The sequence below is a fragment of the Mesocricetus auratus genome, unplaced genomic scaffold (assembly GCF_017639785.1).
Source record: "Mesocricetus auratus isolate SY011 unplaced genomic scaffold, BCM_Maur_2.0 Super-Scaffold_100676, whole genome shotgun sequence".
NCBI classification, from domain to species: domain Eukaryota; kingdom Metazoa; phylum Chordata; class Mammalia; order Rodentia; family Cricetidae; genus Mesocricetus; species Mesocricetus auratus.
Genome location: NW_024429266.1, coordinates 59,395,212 through 59,411,853, shown reverse-complemented (window position 1 = coordinate 59,411,853; position 16,642 = coordinate 59,395,212). Strand labels below are relative to the sequence as shown.

Below are 16,642 nucleotides of genomic sequence, written 5' to 3'. Positions count from 1 at the left end.
TAATCTTGCTAAATGTTGATAGACAAAATATTGTAACTGTGTTCTTACTTGATAACTGTTCTGTTATATATAATTTGACTATGTTAAAGTTAAGACCTTTCTTTTTGTTCAGACAGAAAAGAGGAGATGATGGGGGAAGCCCTGTGTATATGTCAATAAAGCACTGTTGGCCAATAGGGAACCAAGATAGGTGGAACTAGTCCAGGAGGACTCTGGGAAGGAGAAAGACAGAAGTCAAAATGTAACGCCATGGGGTAGGAAGCCCAGAAACCTTTCCAGTAAGAGAAATACTTAGATTAGCAATTATGGGTTAAATACTTAAGTCAGAGCTATCCAGTAAGAAACAAGCAAGGCCAACAGCTTCATAATTAATATAGCCTCCTGTGTGTTTATTTGGGACTGATGCAGCTCTGGAACCAGGCTGGCGGGAAGGCTCATGCCATGTGGGTTCATCTCTAACACTGGGTCTCATACCTTCAAACCAGCTGAGTCATGCATGTACACCATCTCATTGGCAAGTTCAATCAGTTATAAACTTAGTATCTGTGCTTTACTCCAAAACTCTGACTGAATATCATCCAGCGTCAGATCTCAACCCATGTGACATTTAATTCTGTGAGATATATTCCAGTTGACTTAGATGCAAAATCAAACAGGTCATTTTTACACATCTACTTCATCTGCTGTTGCTGCCACTGTGCTGGCAAGTGGTGGCATAGGCACCTACCGTGAATCTGTAAGTATCTCTTAATGCTTGGAACCCACTCTCATATTTTCCATGTTAAATATAATTGTTCATCTTTAAATTATCATCCTTTGAAATGTTACTTCTTTCCACTGTAATTAATAATGTAAGCTTAATTATACCTCATGACTTAGTGATGACAGATTATGCATAAATCAAAACTGGATTCAGGTGAATTGCTTGTTAGCCATAATCATTCTAAAGCAATTGTTTATGTTTGCAAATGAATACTTTAACTTATTGTTATTTTTCATTGGCCTAATGAGGCGGGAAGCATCACTCACACTACTGACATTTAAGTCTTCTGCAGATGACTTGAAGAATGGCTTGAAAGGGAATTGTAATCCATAAGCTGTGATTAGAAATCTTTCTCATGGAATGTTTCCTTTTTATGGAAATATCGTAGACTTCAAAGTCTGTGTAAGACAGTCTAACTATATTAAAGGGACTTTGAGAAAATGTTTCCTTCTTCCACTGTCTATTTTTGTCTATAAAATGAGAACAATGATAATGATGATAGTATTAATACTCAGGAGTTATAAAATAATAAAATAAGGCAGTATACGCAAAATGCTCAGGGTGGATCTGACATTAAGCTGATGGACAATTCTGGTAAACTGTGTAGTTTTGTATGTATAAATTGTTCCCAAGTATATTTTATCTTCAAGCCACCATATCTGCTTCCATACCTTCTTCCCATAAATCATCTTTTTGTGTAATCAATGGAGTAATTTCATGACAGTATCCTCAATTTGGCTTACCTTGCTTTGTCTGGCTTCACAGCATGGGGGAAAATTGCCAAAGCATTCTCTTTTCTTGTTTCTCTTGAATTGCTGCAAACTCATCACCCCCCGAAACTGACCTGCACATAGAGATGGTGTGATAATATCTTTTATAGCATCATTCTAGATGTGCACACTGCCTGCCCTTGTCTTTGTCACAGGATCGCTATATCAAAACTGCTGTTTGTGACAGACTCTGGGAAAACCCTTCAGAATTGACTGTTCACTATGACCAAGGAGAAAGACATACACACAGAATCTAATGAATGTGCTACACATCCTGGTATTGTTTCCATATCTCAGACTCCTAATTCTATACCCCTCTTCAAAGTCATGTACATTTCCCTTCATTTACATAAAGTAACCATTGTTTTCCTCTCTATAAAAATTTTACCTGTATGCTAATTGACTATTTTTACCATAGAATCCATCTCATCTAACCTCTACCTAAAAGTTAGAGGTTAGAAATGGCTATCAGTGTAATACAATTGAACAATTCAATCTGGAGTCACAATATCAAGGCAGTGTGTGTGTGTGTGTGTGTGTGTGTGTGTGTGTGTGTATGTGTGTGTGTGTTTGTGTGTGTGTGTGTGTGTGAGAGAGAGAGAGAGAGAGAGAGAGAGAGAATATTGTATATACATGGTGTGGGAGTAGAAATGAGATTCACTAAATCCTGCCATCATAGATCTAGTCTTCATTGGGTTTCTCTCTCTCTCTCTCTCTCTCTCTCTCTCTCTCTCTCTCTCTCTCTCTCTCTCTCTCTGTGTGTGTGTGTGTGTGTGTGTGTCTCTCTCTCTCTCTCCCTCTCTCCCTCTCTCTCTCTTCCTCCCACCCTGTGAATCATTAGGGTTGTCTACAGGGTCATGAGTGAAGGGATTATAGGCAGGAGCATGAACAACTTGCTAGTGACTATACCATGAAAAAAAATGTCTCTCTTCTCCCTTTTGCGATTAATTGCCTGTACTGCCAGGAAAGGGATGGGCCTTCCTCAACAATTATTAAACTGCATACTTAATGTTATATAACAACATCACTCATTCTTTTCATTATCCTTGATATTTATTTAAAGTTTCCTGAGACAATATGTGAACATCATACATGCAAACCCATACTCATGTGTAAATTCTAGCTAAATAATAATTTTCAGAATAAGCAAATGCAGCAGGAATTGATTGGGAGTGGGTGCAGAGACTTTCTTCTAATGACATAATTATTTACAAATGCTGTCTATACCCAAGTGAAGATACTGTGATCTTGAAGCAATGTTTCTATGACAGTTTTGTTTATATGTTGCTATTTCTACATCCTTCTGATGCCTGGGGTGAGGGATGATCATGTCATTTGCTCTGTTTTATGGCAGAAGCATCTCCTCTTAGAACTTTGGCATTTCCTGGTAGAAGACAAGTCTGGCAGATGTGCGACTGAGGAAAATGTAATGAAGGGGCATTTTCCATGGAATAGACCATGGTATCATTGACTAACAAGGGATGGTAGTTTAGAGCCAGACTGATGACCTTTGGGAGATTGAACATTGATATTGGAAGATGCAGTTAATGGAACCAAAAGGCAACAACCAGAGACAAGTGCCAGTAGGGATGTAGGAGAATGGTGGCTTATAGTAAAAGAGGGAGGGGCAACAGTAGGGTGACTCAGAAGGATATGTTGAGTGGAGTAATCGTTATTGTCTCTTTTCTCCTGCCCCCCTCTTTTACTTCCCCTCATCTGTGACCATCTTTCACTAGACAAACTTCAAATGAGCAAGTTTGCAAGGGGGCTAATGGCATCCTAGCATGGTTAGCTTCCTTGCCATGTACACGGCAGGTTAGACAGGGACAACATGTGTTTGGAAAACACATGCCAATCCTATAATCCTATAATCAACATCAGGACATGTGCAAGTGCTATGCTGTGCTCCCCTTTGCTTCTGAAGATCTCACAAAATTCAGGCTTTAAAACTAATCAAGTATTTTCAAGAATAAAAGTAAAGGATTGTCCTTAGACAGGAGATCAAAACCTATTTGTAGAAAACAGAGATGACTTAGCAGAGAGTGTGGAAGCAAGAAACTGAGCACACACCATGTGGAGCCATGACCTAACTATTACTGAACAGAGGCAATTGGGAGGAAAACCCACTGAGTTAGGTGGACTTTAAAGAGAATGGGTGAATAAAAGACAAGTGTGAGGAGTAAGACTAAAAACAACTATTGGTTACCGAGTGACTAAATAAACAACAGAGGCTTAAAAATATCTAAGCAATTATAAAAACCTGGAAATTGATGAAAGATAAATTTTCCATTACTTATAGCAGAAAGCCACCATGTAACTTTGAAGGTCATGCGTGCATCAAGAAGTAATGACAAAAGCATATGACATGAAAGTGGCCAAAATTAAATATGAAAACAGAACAGTTGAAAATGTTGCTTCTAAAAAGGGAAGCAGAGGTAGGGAAGTTGTGGGTCAGCTGCTCTCCTCTGTAAGTCTTCTTGTATTGATGGCTTTTAAAAAAATCCGTGTGCACACGTAATTGCCACAAATGCTCTTTTTCTTCTTGTGTTTTGCTCCATTTAATTTACTGGCTTTCCAGAAATTAACTTACTAACATTGTTAGGTCCATTACCTGCCCCGTATCCACCAATTAACTCCTTTGTGGCCTGCACAGCCCCCTTCTCCATTCTTTGTACCTCTCCTACGCTTGGCCCCTCTCTCAACTTCCATACACACATTCTTTCTCCTTGAACACACAGTGGCTTCCTCCACAAATTCCTCTCATTTTCCATCTCAACCTTTTCTCAAAACTCTTTCCCTGACTCGAAATGGTTTTGTCCTTTGCACTTTAATTTTGCTATGTAGCCTTCCAGGCTTAGAATAAAATAAAATGTGTGCTTTCTGTGAAACTACCTTTGGATCCTAAGTCAAAAACAGATGCAGGTGTCTTTAATACCAGGATTGTATCTGTCCCTTCTCTTCCTGTTTCATTGTAAATCCTGTAATGTTAGAGTTTCAGTTGCAAATATATTGCTGCTAATATATCCTGAATGTAGTAATTGAAATCATTTCTAAACACTGCAACATAATTGACAGCTGTGGCTGATGCAGAAGGCATCTGAAGCTAGTGCACTGACATGTCCATGTCTTTCCATTGAGGCGCCTGCTAATACTTCACAGCAAAACTTTGAAATAAGCAATATTCTGTTCACTTTCAGTTTGCACTGTCTTTCCCAAACATATTGATTATGGAGACTAAGTATCAATCAATAAATTTGGACACTATCAACTGTAATAGAAGAGTTTCTATCTCATAAAGCTGACTATAAGGGGAAACTTCAAATTGAAGGAGCTACACAATGAAACTCCAGGCCCTTCAGCTGCTCTCTGAGCTGAAGGAGGGAATATGGGCCCCAGACCATGATATGGTGTTTGCATGCCATATGAAGTGTAGGGTATCATTAACTTAAAATATATTTGGAGCTGGAAAGATGGCTCAACAACTAAGAGCACTTGCTGCTCTTGCAAAGGACCAGGGTTTGATTATCAGTACACATGTGGCAGCTCACAGCTGTGTGTAACTTTAGATCCAAGGGTTGGATGCCCTTTTGTACCTTTCCCAAGCTTCAGATGTTCACTTGGTTCATAGACCTACATGCAGCAAAACATCCATACACACAAAAATAACAATCTTTTTAAAAGCTGTTTAACTTAAAATGCATCAAGACAGTAGAAAGTGGTGCTTTCTGAATACCCAGATTTGAAATAACATTTGAACTTACAGTGCCTCCGTGTAGAGGTTCTCTTCCACAGGAGGAAGATTGAGCACCAGCTCCCAGGATCTGTTGCTCTTGTCTTAGCTTTGCCTTTACAAATATGCTTAACATAACTATTTTTCACTTTTCTTCCAGTTGCAACCTGGATTTGATCTGTGTCAGTGTAACTAACAGGGACTACAATTTTCTTTTTCATTTCCTTCAGGAAATACCACAATAAAACAGTCTCGATACAGGATTATCATCCAGGAAGCCGCCAATGGAGGTCAAGAGTGCCCAGATACTTTATTTGAAGAGAGAGTGTGTGAAGATATCTCATTGTGTCCTACATACAGGTAATTAGTTACATTTGAATTATCATTAGACTTGAGCATAATTATACAATATTTTCATTCATATACAGTTGCTTAGTGATTTTTAAGTGTAACATTTTATACCTTTAAATATTCAGTAATTTTCTTCTCTTTACTAGAATGTATTCAGAAGGAATAAAGAACATGAATACCTAATTAACAGGAGACTAAAACTGGAGCGTGATTGGCTATAAGTGAGCTACTGGAATGCTGCCTCTTCTGCAATCAGTTTTCTAGATAATAATCCTAAAAGAGACAGGATGAGCTTTTTATCTGGAACATACATACATACATACATACACACACAACCACATATTATACTTACATGCATATAGATGCAAAGACATACCCTTACACATACACACACACATCTACATACACAGACACCTACACATACATACCCTACACACACATATTATACTTACACACACACATATACATACATATATATCACACACATAGATATAAACACATACAGACAGATACACACAATCATACACAAACACATATAAACACACACATAGACACATACAAACATGTACACACAAACATACATCTATAGGCACATACACAAGTTAGAGACATTTAGAAACAAACATACACATGTAAACACTTATACATACACACATACACATATATACAAACTTATATACACATATGCACGCAAACATACAGATAAACAAATACACATAGAAACACGTAAACAAAGGTGCACATACAGACACACAGACACAATCACAGGCAGAAAAAGGCACACATATAAAATCACACACATAGATATACACACATGTATAGAGAAATACACAAAACTGCACATATACACACATGTACACCCAGACAAACACAGCCACACACATGGAAACACAAATGCCTTATAAACACATATACATATCCACATAACACACACATACACGTTTGTGCACGTAAATACTTATACATATAGACAGATAAACACAGAAACACATAGATGCACATATCCACATAGATACACATATATATACATATACACAATCACATAGACACAACATAAATATATACTACCACACCATAAGGTACCATAGCCATCCTATTGTTCTCATCTTAGAACTTTCAACAAATAAGCTAGCTATGGTAGTATGTACCCATAGTCTAGCTCTTAGGAGGCTGACACAGAAAGTCATAAATTTGAGATCATCTTGGGTCTAGCTTCTCTTTTAGAAATTGGTAACTACTGTTTATGAAACCATATCCAAGTTTCTTTTTCAAGTGTTAACCTTCCAGTCTTTTAGAATTTGAAAGTTTTAAAATCAATGACACCATGGCTTTTAAATAATCTTAGATTAAGTGTAATCGCTGATTTATTATAATAGCTTGTGATTTAAAAATCATATAGTTTTACCAACTCACTCAAAATGTATTTTACAAAATTATCTAATGTTTTATCCTGATAATTTTAGAAACTGTGTCTTAAAGTTGTGAGGCTTAAGACCTAATTTATTCAGGAATAATGCAGTTTCATTGCATTTCAAAGAGAGCTCATTTTAGGTACAGAGTAAGAGTGCCATTGAGAAGTCCAATCCCACGGCTCTGCCATTCTTCACTCTGTCAATCCAATTTGATGGACAGTTTGCAGAGAATGTAGATAAACAGTGGGATCAGGCCCAGACTGCTCTTTGCTCCCATAACCATGGTGGTATCGTGGAATCACTGTCAGTAATCACCGTCTTGTGCTGTGGGTAAATATTGAAACTTCTATGTCCAAAAAATCGCTCCTGGGGAAAGTAGCCAAGTGAAGAACTTAGCCAGATCAAATATTATCAGACATTTTAATAAGTCCAGGTCCATTATAATCAGCGGAGATCTCAGACACCATTGATGGGCCATTCAATTTTCACTGTCCTTGCTATTTGATAGCACTTCAATGTAACCCATGTTTAAATTTTTTTCTTTTTATCTCCTGCTGTTTTTCCAGAAATCAACTCTGTTATATTCAGATCCCATTTCCTTATGTGCACTTCAAACTGTGTCCAAGTTAACACAACTCTCTGGCTCTTGTAAAAGATCTTATAATGTTGATCACTGTGGTTCTAGTGAGATTTTGCTTCCCCTACACTGGCATTCTAGATGAAGTTATCCTTAAAAACAAGTTTAGGTGGTTTTTTAAAATTGCTATCTTCTGGTTCATCCTTTTAACTGCAGTAAGGCCACATGCCCACATTTCCCAAATCAGAACAGAGTTAAAATGCCCACCTGTATTATGTGCATCATCCAGTACATTAAATTAGACACTAAAGAAGAAAACAGCATGAAGGCATAATCTTCACATAGAATTGGCAGTGAGACGTAACCAAGAGCCATGAGCAAGTAACCGGAATGGTCCAACGTCAGGCTGTCACTTACTCTGACTGAATTCTAGTTTATCATCCCAGACCTCTGACAATCCTTCCATACCTTTCCATCCACACAGCAAGATAAACTACAGTGAAGGCCCTGGTTTCATGTTGGTCAGAGAAGCTCGAGTAAACTTAGCTTAAGGAATCCACATGAATCAAATGTGGCTAGGAGCCCACCACCACTCTGTAGACCAGGTCTACCTCTGGAGTGTTGGATTAAAGGTGTGCACCACCAACACCCAGCTAAATCCTGATATCTCATCAGATAAATCCATTCCTCTTCCCTAAGATGATCTTTTAGATAAGGTTGGACCCTAGAGTCGTCTTTTATATTTCATCCCATACTGATAGAAACGGTAGAGTAACATCTGAATCCTAGAAGTATCATATTTAAAAAGAAAACAGAAGGACAAGAGAATGGGTGAAAGTTTATACCCCAAGCTTTCATATGTCCAACCTTTGAATCTTCTATGTCTTGGTAGAGGACAAGGATTGTTCCCTTTTCTTCTTTACATTTAACTTTTAAAATGAATGTATGTAAACAGGGTGGTCTGTACATTTTAAGCTTCTCCTTGATGTTTTTTGTATGAACTAAGATTCACATATGAAATGTTCAAATTCCCTAAAGTAGAATCACGGCTTTAATCATGAAACTGGGTGGATAATGAAGTCAACAGTTAGCTCTTACCATCCTCAACACTTGCTAGAGTTGACTTCTATTTCATTTCTTATTGTAACACACTATGTATGAATGTATGTATGTATATGTATATGAATAGAATATAGAGGTATCTGCAATATTACATACATATGTACATATGTTTAAGGCTGACTATTTAGGGTTTGACAGCCTGATATGAGAATCTTTCAATATCCATTAGCTGCCTGTAATTCTTCATATATGATTGGGACTCTGTGAGATGTCTTATATTTATATTGGCATGCCAAGTTGTGTTGTCATTTTGAAGGTCTTATTGAGGCTGACAGTTTTTTGAAGTTTCATGGTTGCAGCTTCCCTGTCAGATATAAAAGTCATTTTCTCAGTGAAGATGTCCTGATCCTCTGGCTCTTAGAGTCCTTGGTCTCCTCTTTCATGATATTCCCTTAGTCTTAAGTGTAGACGGTACATTGGAGATGTGTCTGTTGGGGTTGGGAACCCCATGGTTTGCCCCATGGTAAGCTGTTTTTTGTTTTGTATTGTATTTGGAACCATTGTAGAGTTATCCAATAGTCTCAATTTGCTGCAAAAAGACTTTTCTTTATTGGAGGGTGAGAGCTACATTTACCTAAGGCATAAAGGTCACATTTTCATATGCGGCTAGAAATTATACTAGTTTAGGGAAGTAGGGGAAGTAAGTTCTTCTTTAGGGTTCATGACTTCACCAATGACAGATAATCCACCAAGGACAGATAATTTGCAAGGTTTACACTGCTGGGCATGGTTTGATTCAAATTCAGGCTAATTGAACCCTGCTCTTTCTATTTCTACATCTCCAAGTCAAGTATTGCAAGTATTTCCTCTGCTTATTTGTTGTGGTAAACATTCTGTTGTGTTCTTCCTTGTGGTCACAGGTGGAAACTGCAGAAATGGAGCCCTTGTATCTTGGTTCCAGAGTCTGTCAGGCAGGGGAGAACAGGCACCAGCGAGGCATGTGGGAAGGGATTGCAGACAAGAGGTAAGCTGAGTTTTAAATTGCTTTCCGTTCGTGTGTGGTTTAAAGTCATGTTACTCTGTACTTAGTTGCTTATTCTTATATTTGGGTAAGTTGTGATATTTCTGGATTAAGCTATTGATATTTATCACTAAATTTACTCTTGGCATTAGTAAGTGTTGTTAGTTAAATATCATTATTTAACCATAACCTTACATTGCACCTCAGTACTAAAGCAAGGCAATAAATAAATATGTCTCAATCATAACTGACCTCCATGTCCATATTGTGAATGTATGTTGGATATCGGCCAAGATGTTGAGACGATGCCAAAATCAGATCTGAAAGTACATATTGCACTTTGTTTACATTGCATGTTTATGTGATGATCAAATATATGAATGGAAACATAATGAGTGAATTGACCAATCTTAATGATCCTGGCTTAAGCACAAGTGTGTGTGTGTGTGTGTGTGTGTGTGTGTGAACTATGTGTTTAACATGCACAGGAACTCTAAAAGGCATAGTAAGAGGCTTCTGTATCTGAAGTAGAGGTGTTTGATTATGATCCTCTAGGAAAAGCAGCAGAGCTCTGCAAAGCAGTTAGTTAGTGACTCAGACTGCTTCCTTTTCTGCCTCATTCCTAATGCAGTTGCTAACTATATGAGGCTTGATACGTAGGACTTTATTCTCAAAATGCAATAACTTGGTCACTCCTGTTCTTCTCGCTTTTGTTGGAGCTTGTTGGTTCATTACCCAGTCTCAGGACAAGAGAGATTGTGGCATTGGAAAACAGTCAAAGGGTAAAGGAGATGAGGGGCTGGACTGAAATCCAGAAGTCCTGTGGAACATCTGATTGGGAAGTTAGAGCCCTCAGTTCTCTTCCTTTGTCTGCTTTAGTAGCCTAGCTGGTCGACATCAACAGAAACACTCCCTATTCCTCTGCAGAAGCACACCTAGACAGGATTGGGTTTCTTTTTCTGACCTACAGATAATGACATTTAGGAATTAATATGGTTAGATATTTCACACTGGATATTCTTGGCTTTCCAGCAGACAACCTTAAAAACCTTTTTAATAAATATTAGTATTAAAAAATAGTGAGTCACTGGATTTTGGAAAAGGTCTCCAGGATGAAAGAAAGAAGATTATAAAGCAATGAATAGGAAGGAATAAAACAGAAAATCAATACAGGAAGTTGAACACCAAAGTTATAAGTGTTCCAGAAAAATAAAACAAATACATGAAAAATTATTAAGTAGGTTACCCAAGAAAAATGCTATTCTGGGAAACTGTGCATCTTTTTGTTGAACAAGTTCCACATGATTAAAAAACACTTACATCAGACCCATCATTATGAAATTCAAAGTCATAAGAGAATAATATGGTCTCCAGTTTTCCAAAGTAAGTTACAAGCCTATCTTCCAAACACAGGGGCTCTCAGCATTAGCTTTGGAAAACAAAAGGGAACAAAGCAATTCCCAAAGGCTGATGAACAGGGTCTTAGTCTATGTTATGATACCACCCAAGGACCAGAGTAAGATAAAAAGTATCTGTGGAAAACAAAATCCCCTAACATTTACCTAATGCATTCCATCTCTAGAGGCATCTAGAAGATGTGTTTCACAAAATATGAGTGAACTAGGAAAACTGGGAATTCCCAGGAGAGAAACCATTCTCTCTGTTAGAGAGAAGGGGTAGGGGAAATTCAAGACCAAAGTAGTCCACACACCTGGCAATATGCTACATAGGGAAACAATTACCTACTAGTTGTACTACCACTAATGCTAATAATTTCATTCTGATGTTTATATTTTCACCATTACCAGGAGTCTTGTCTGTGAGAATTCTCTGTAGGTTACAGTGACACAGAACTTTCTTGCAAAGGGGTTTGTGTAGAAAGCCTTCATTTCTTTCTCTCTTTCTGGATCCTCTGTAGCTTAGAGGAGATGAGCTCAGATCATACAGTAAACCCTCATGAGTCATGCTTCCCTATCACCATTCAATACTATTGAAGAATGCAAGCAACCTTACTGAGACAGTCTGCTTGGTGGGTTTGTTTATATACAATTCAAAGGCAAACACTGGGACTAGCTTTGCAGTCATTACTTCAAGTGTGAAACTTTTGAGAATGTCTAGAGCAGCAGTTCTCAACCTGTGGGTCATGACCCCTCTTTGGATCAAATGACCCTTGCACAGAAATCAAATTTCAGATATCCTCCCTATCAGGTATTTACATTATAATCCTTAGCAGTAGCAAAATTACAGTTATGAAATAGCATCAAAATTTAAGGTTGAGAATCATTACCACATGAGGAACTACCTAGTATATTGTGCTTAACTTGAATAACAAAAAGAATATGGGCTCATCTTTTGAAACAAATGATAATATAGAAGAACAAAATATGTATTCTCTTATTTAAAAAAATAAATATGCATAAAGTGGCAAACTTTTTAGTAATATGAAGAGAAAAAGTAAGAATTCTGGGATTCCTAAAAGTGTCAAATTATCTGTGGAGTAATTTTAATTTTGTTACCCATAGTGACCTCATTAAAACTGGCTCAAAGGATACCCAGATGGTTTCCTTTTGGACAGTATCTCATTCATCAGGTGTCAAATGCCCCCTGTTACCAGAGATAACACTGTGGCATTGTAATGGAGAGGAAGTAAGAGACAGAGGATGATGTCCTTGTGTCTCAGCTATTCTTGATATCTTCAGGTGCCTGGATTCTGTTTCAGTTTACTTTCACTGAATAATGTTTATGTGAAATGAAGAAGGCAGATTTCTAATCATCATCTAATTGTTTCTCACTTAGTTTTCATAACAATGAGAAGCATAGTTGTCTCACATGGTAGTTTAAGGGAGTCTATATGGTTTACCTTTAAAGAATCTCCTAAAGATTAAAGTACCTTTCTCCTTTTAAAAATGCATGGAATAATCCAGTATAATTCTGGGTTACCTTTACTTTTGAAGAAATACAGAGGAAAAGTTGAAGGAAAAGTAAGATTGTAATTATATAGCAGTAGCAATACTTGCTTTCTGAGGATAAAACTGCATGTATTGTATGTGTACATCTGTATGCTATTATTTTGGTAAGTTGTGCTTGGTGTAATAATTTTTCATAATTTTTCTTTAACTTGTGATTGAAAATGTAAAATTTGATTTATCCAGTTTCCCAAGCATATATACGTAATATACTGTAAAGTATATATTCATAAAGCCCTCAAATCAATCAATAAATTATATAAACTGCATTCAGAATAAACTACTCATATTATAAATATTAGTACTTTAATTTTCTGGGAATAATTTTTGTCTTGAGTGACATTGTCTTCATAGAAAGAAGGGGAGATATAAAGATCACCATCCACCATTAGCTTATCAACCACCCTGGTCTAGTAAACACAAAAATATAGCACAAGTACGCAGTCTGAAATAAGACATCATAGCTTGTAAACCAGATGTCAAAGCTAAACTGTCAATCTGATTGTTAGGTTTCTGGCACCGTGACAAGATACCTCAGGAAAAAAATCAGCTTAGAGGAAAGAAGTATCTTGGCTGCATTTTTGAGAATTCCAGTCCATGGTCAGGTGACCCACTGCCTTTAGAAGTGAGGTGAGGCTGAATGTCACAGCAGGTCTATGTGGCAGAGAAGCTTGTTCACTTCATGACAATGAAAAGTAAAAAGGGGACACCTAGGAAAGAGTCAGGCTCAGAGCATCTCCTAGAGTACAGATTCAGTGATCTGCCTTCCTCCCACTATTCCTGGTCAAAAAGGTTTCATCCCTCCATCCCCCAACTCTTCTCCACGCCACCTCCCAACCTTTCAGGCCCCCACCACCACCTCTGCTAGTGTCAATGACTGGAAGTTAACCCTTTACACAGGGAACATTCAAGATCCAGCGTGTAGCTATCAGCCTCTGGGGCTTCCCTCTCCATGGCAGGTGTGTTTCTCCTGGGGAGACAAGGAGGAGACTTCTAAATCTTTGCATTCTTATCTTCCAAATGGAAGTATACTTTTATGACACAGGTTGATTCTGTCATGTTCACCTACAGAGACCACAATCACAAGGTTATTTCTGCAGGTTCGCTGGGGGAAACGTGTGTCCAGGCGTTGATTATAAGAATCAAGAGCTGCTGTCAGAGACATATGTATTCTTTGCCTTTGTTGTTTCATTTAGTTTGTGTTCATTGTTGAAGGAGGAAGGAATGTGTTTTCTGGGAAGAAAAGTAGAGTGTACTTCCAGACTTCAACAGAAATGAGCTACATTATCTCTGGCTGTGGGCATGGTCAATCAGGAATGGAGAACCATTGAGAGCTACCCTGAGAAACCCTTTCAGCAATATAAGCTTTGTAAGGAGCAGAAACATCTTTATATTTTCTGTGGCTTTATGGGAGGGTGCAGTGATCTTACACAGCTTTCAGTCCTGGAAACCTGATTGTGGTAATGAGATACTGAAGAAAGGACAGACACACAAACAATACAGAAAACATGGGCCTTCTGCTCTGATGGAGAACCACCTGCCTGGAAACTCAGATTACTTGTTTTATGCATCTGAATAGAGGAGATTGGTTTATTGTAGACAGCCAAAGGAGTAGGCTGTTTAGGTACATGGGGGTCTCCGTAGGGAAGCAGACTCAGACTATTAATATACAGGAGGAAGCTGTAGTCTTTAATTTCTGCACACAATGAAGCTTTGCCATTCCCATGTGTCTGAGGCATTGTGGCTCTTGACATGGTCATGGTCGTGTCCACAACACATTCGCTCAGGGATTCATTTGCTCCTTACACATTTACTCGGTCTTCATAGAAGGGAGGCATGACTCCATTTACCAGATCAATGCACTAGGGTATCTGATGTAAGTAATGAGCAAATACTTATCTAGCACACTAGTGTCAATATGTTTGGTGAAGTGTATTAGAATTACTGAGTTAACCCCATGAGAAAAAGAGATTGGGCTTCAATATTTGCTTTATTAAAGAATATTCATAAACCAGACATAGCCATAATGTCACCTCAGGAGGATGAGGCAGAAGGAGCACAAGTTCAAAGCCAGCCTTCTCTACATAGTAAAAAAACCTATCAAATAGAAACAAAGTACCAACAACATAAAGACAACAGGGATAGAATGTACTATTAGAGCACAAAACTCTCTTTATCATTTCAACCCATTCCTTAGTTCCAAGTACCACAAGAGTAATCACAAGTATCATAAAAGAGTATGAGTCATTTTAAAATGTATTCATTGCTATTTTATGTGCATGAGTGTTTTGCCTGTATGTGTATGTCTTTACATTGTCTGTGTGTCTGGTGCCAGGGAGGCCAGAGAGGCAGTTGAATCTCCTAAAACTTCAGTTACAGACCACCATAAGACACAATGAGGGTTATGGGAACCAAACCTGGGTCCTCTATGAGAGCAGCAAGTGCTCTTAACCATGGAGTCATCTCTCCAACCCTAAAGAATCATTCTTCGAAAAGATCTCTCTCTTAAATATACTTGCTTAACATGTGAAAATAAGAGTGACCAGGTTAGGCTGTGGAAATTAAATTGACAGTGTAGGACCACTCTCAAAATTAAACTGTCCTGTGAGCGGAACAAAAGGATGGACTTGCTAACACCAGAGGCATTGGCTTTGAGAGCGGCGTGCTCAGTCCACAGCAGAGATTGCATTTTAATAGAAGTGAGCCACAGCTCTTGCAGGCATTTTTCATTTCCTTTATGTGTTTCAGGGTAGGATTATCTCTGTGGCTTTTGTGGTAGCTGCAGGTAAAATATGCATATTTTAATACTCAGCGATAAATTAAATATAAATATTAAAGGAGACGAGCAACCGGAGGCAAAATGCTTTAGTTACACGGTGTTAACTAACTGTTGCTTCAGTATCATCTCCTTTCACTAGCCTCTCTGCTTTTAACATAATAAGCTATGATTCCAAGGGCACAGTACCCCTTCCCCCAAGTCCACCTCACTCACATCCTCAGAAGATATTTTACTGATGAAATGGATGCTGCTGTAAAGGATGGGTAAAAGAAACTTTCGGCTGCTTGAATGCAGTCATTTGCAAAACTCGGAGTGAGAAGTTTCTCTCCCAGACATATTATTCTGTTACAGAACTATGTTCCCTTCAGGAATACTGATATAAATTTCAAAGTGCACAGGAAACTGTGTACATGTAATAGGATTACATGTCTTTTGTGCAGAGCCAAATCCCAACTCTTTAAGTAGAAGGGCATCCCTGACTTCCCTTAGCACTGGTGTAACTAAGGTCGAGGCATTTGTCTCTGTTTATCCAGAGTTCCCTCTCGGGACTGCAGCAGAAGGAGATAGATTTGTGCATAGTTGTGTTCATTTCCAAATGAAAAGAAAATCCCAACACTCCTTCCAGGTAGAAGCAACTGAACAAGAAACTCACACCTGTGCCAGGGGCTGTGAAATCTACCCTGGTGCACCAAGCCTAAGCTCAACTGAGACTGAATTTAAACAGAAGTGTAAACCTCAGAACAGTGCCTTTTAAAGGCTAACCACGCTAGAAAGAAGTCACATGGCCCATATGGATCAGGATAGTGCCAGTCTGCACTTCCACAGATAGAGAGTCTGGGAAACAGGAAAGAACCTAAAAGATATGCATATATGCATAGTACCCAAGAGAAGAGGATGGAGACAAGATCCTCTGAATGGATGGGGAACAGGGCGAGGGGGGGGGTAGTGGGACCTGGGAAGAGTAGAGGGGGTAAAGAGGAAGGGAGTTGGTCATGGGGGAACAGGAAGTTGAGGGGGTGGGGGTAAAATAGGGGAAGAGGGAATCATAGGATCGAAGACAGATCAGGCACCAGAGTGACCTCGAGTGATCTAAAGGTATAACATCAATTGGCAAGCTAAGCAATAGTGGAAGGACCACCTCGAATGCCCATTCCTGATAATGAACTTGATGTCTATAACTATCCGGGAGCCTTCATCCTGGGACTGATGGA

General features: G+C 38.5%; 1 protein-coding gene across 2 annotated transcripts in view; it reads left to right on the top strand.

The window, feature by feature from the left end:
• The window catches only part of Thsd7b (thrombospondin type 1 domain containing 7B), an 866,887-nt gene that overhangs the window by 514,807 nt on the left and 335,438 nt on the right, over positions 1–16,642 (top strand). For both annotated transcript variants that reach the window (XM_040738481.1, XM_040738480.1), the window contains exons 11-12: positions 5,494–5,623; positions 9,586–9,689. In XM_040738481.1, the coding sequence (XP_040594415.1) occupies positions 5,494–5,623; positions 9,586–9,689 (234 nt within the window). The remainder of the gene's footprint in view (positions 1–5,493; positions 5,624–9,585; positions 9,690–16,642) is intronic.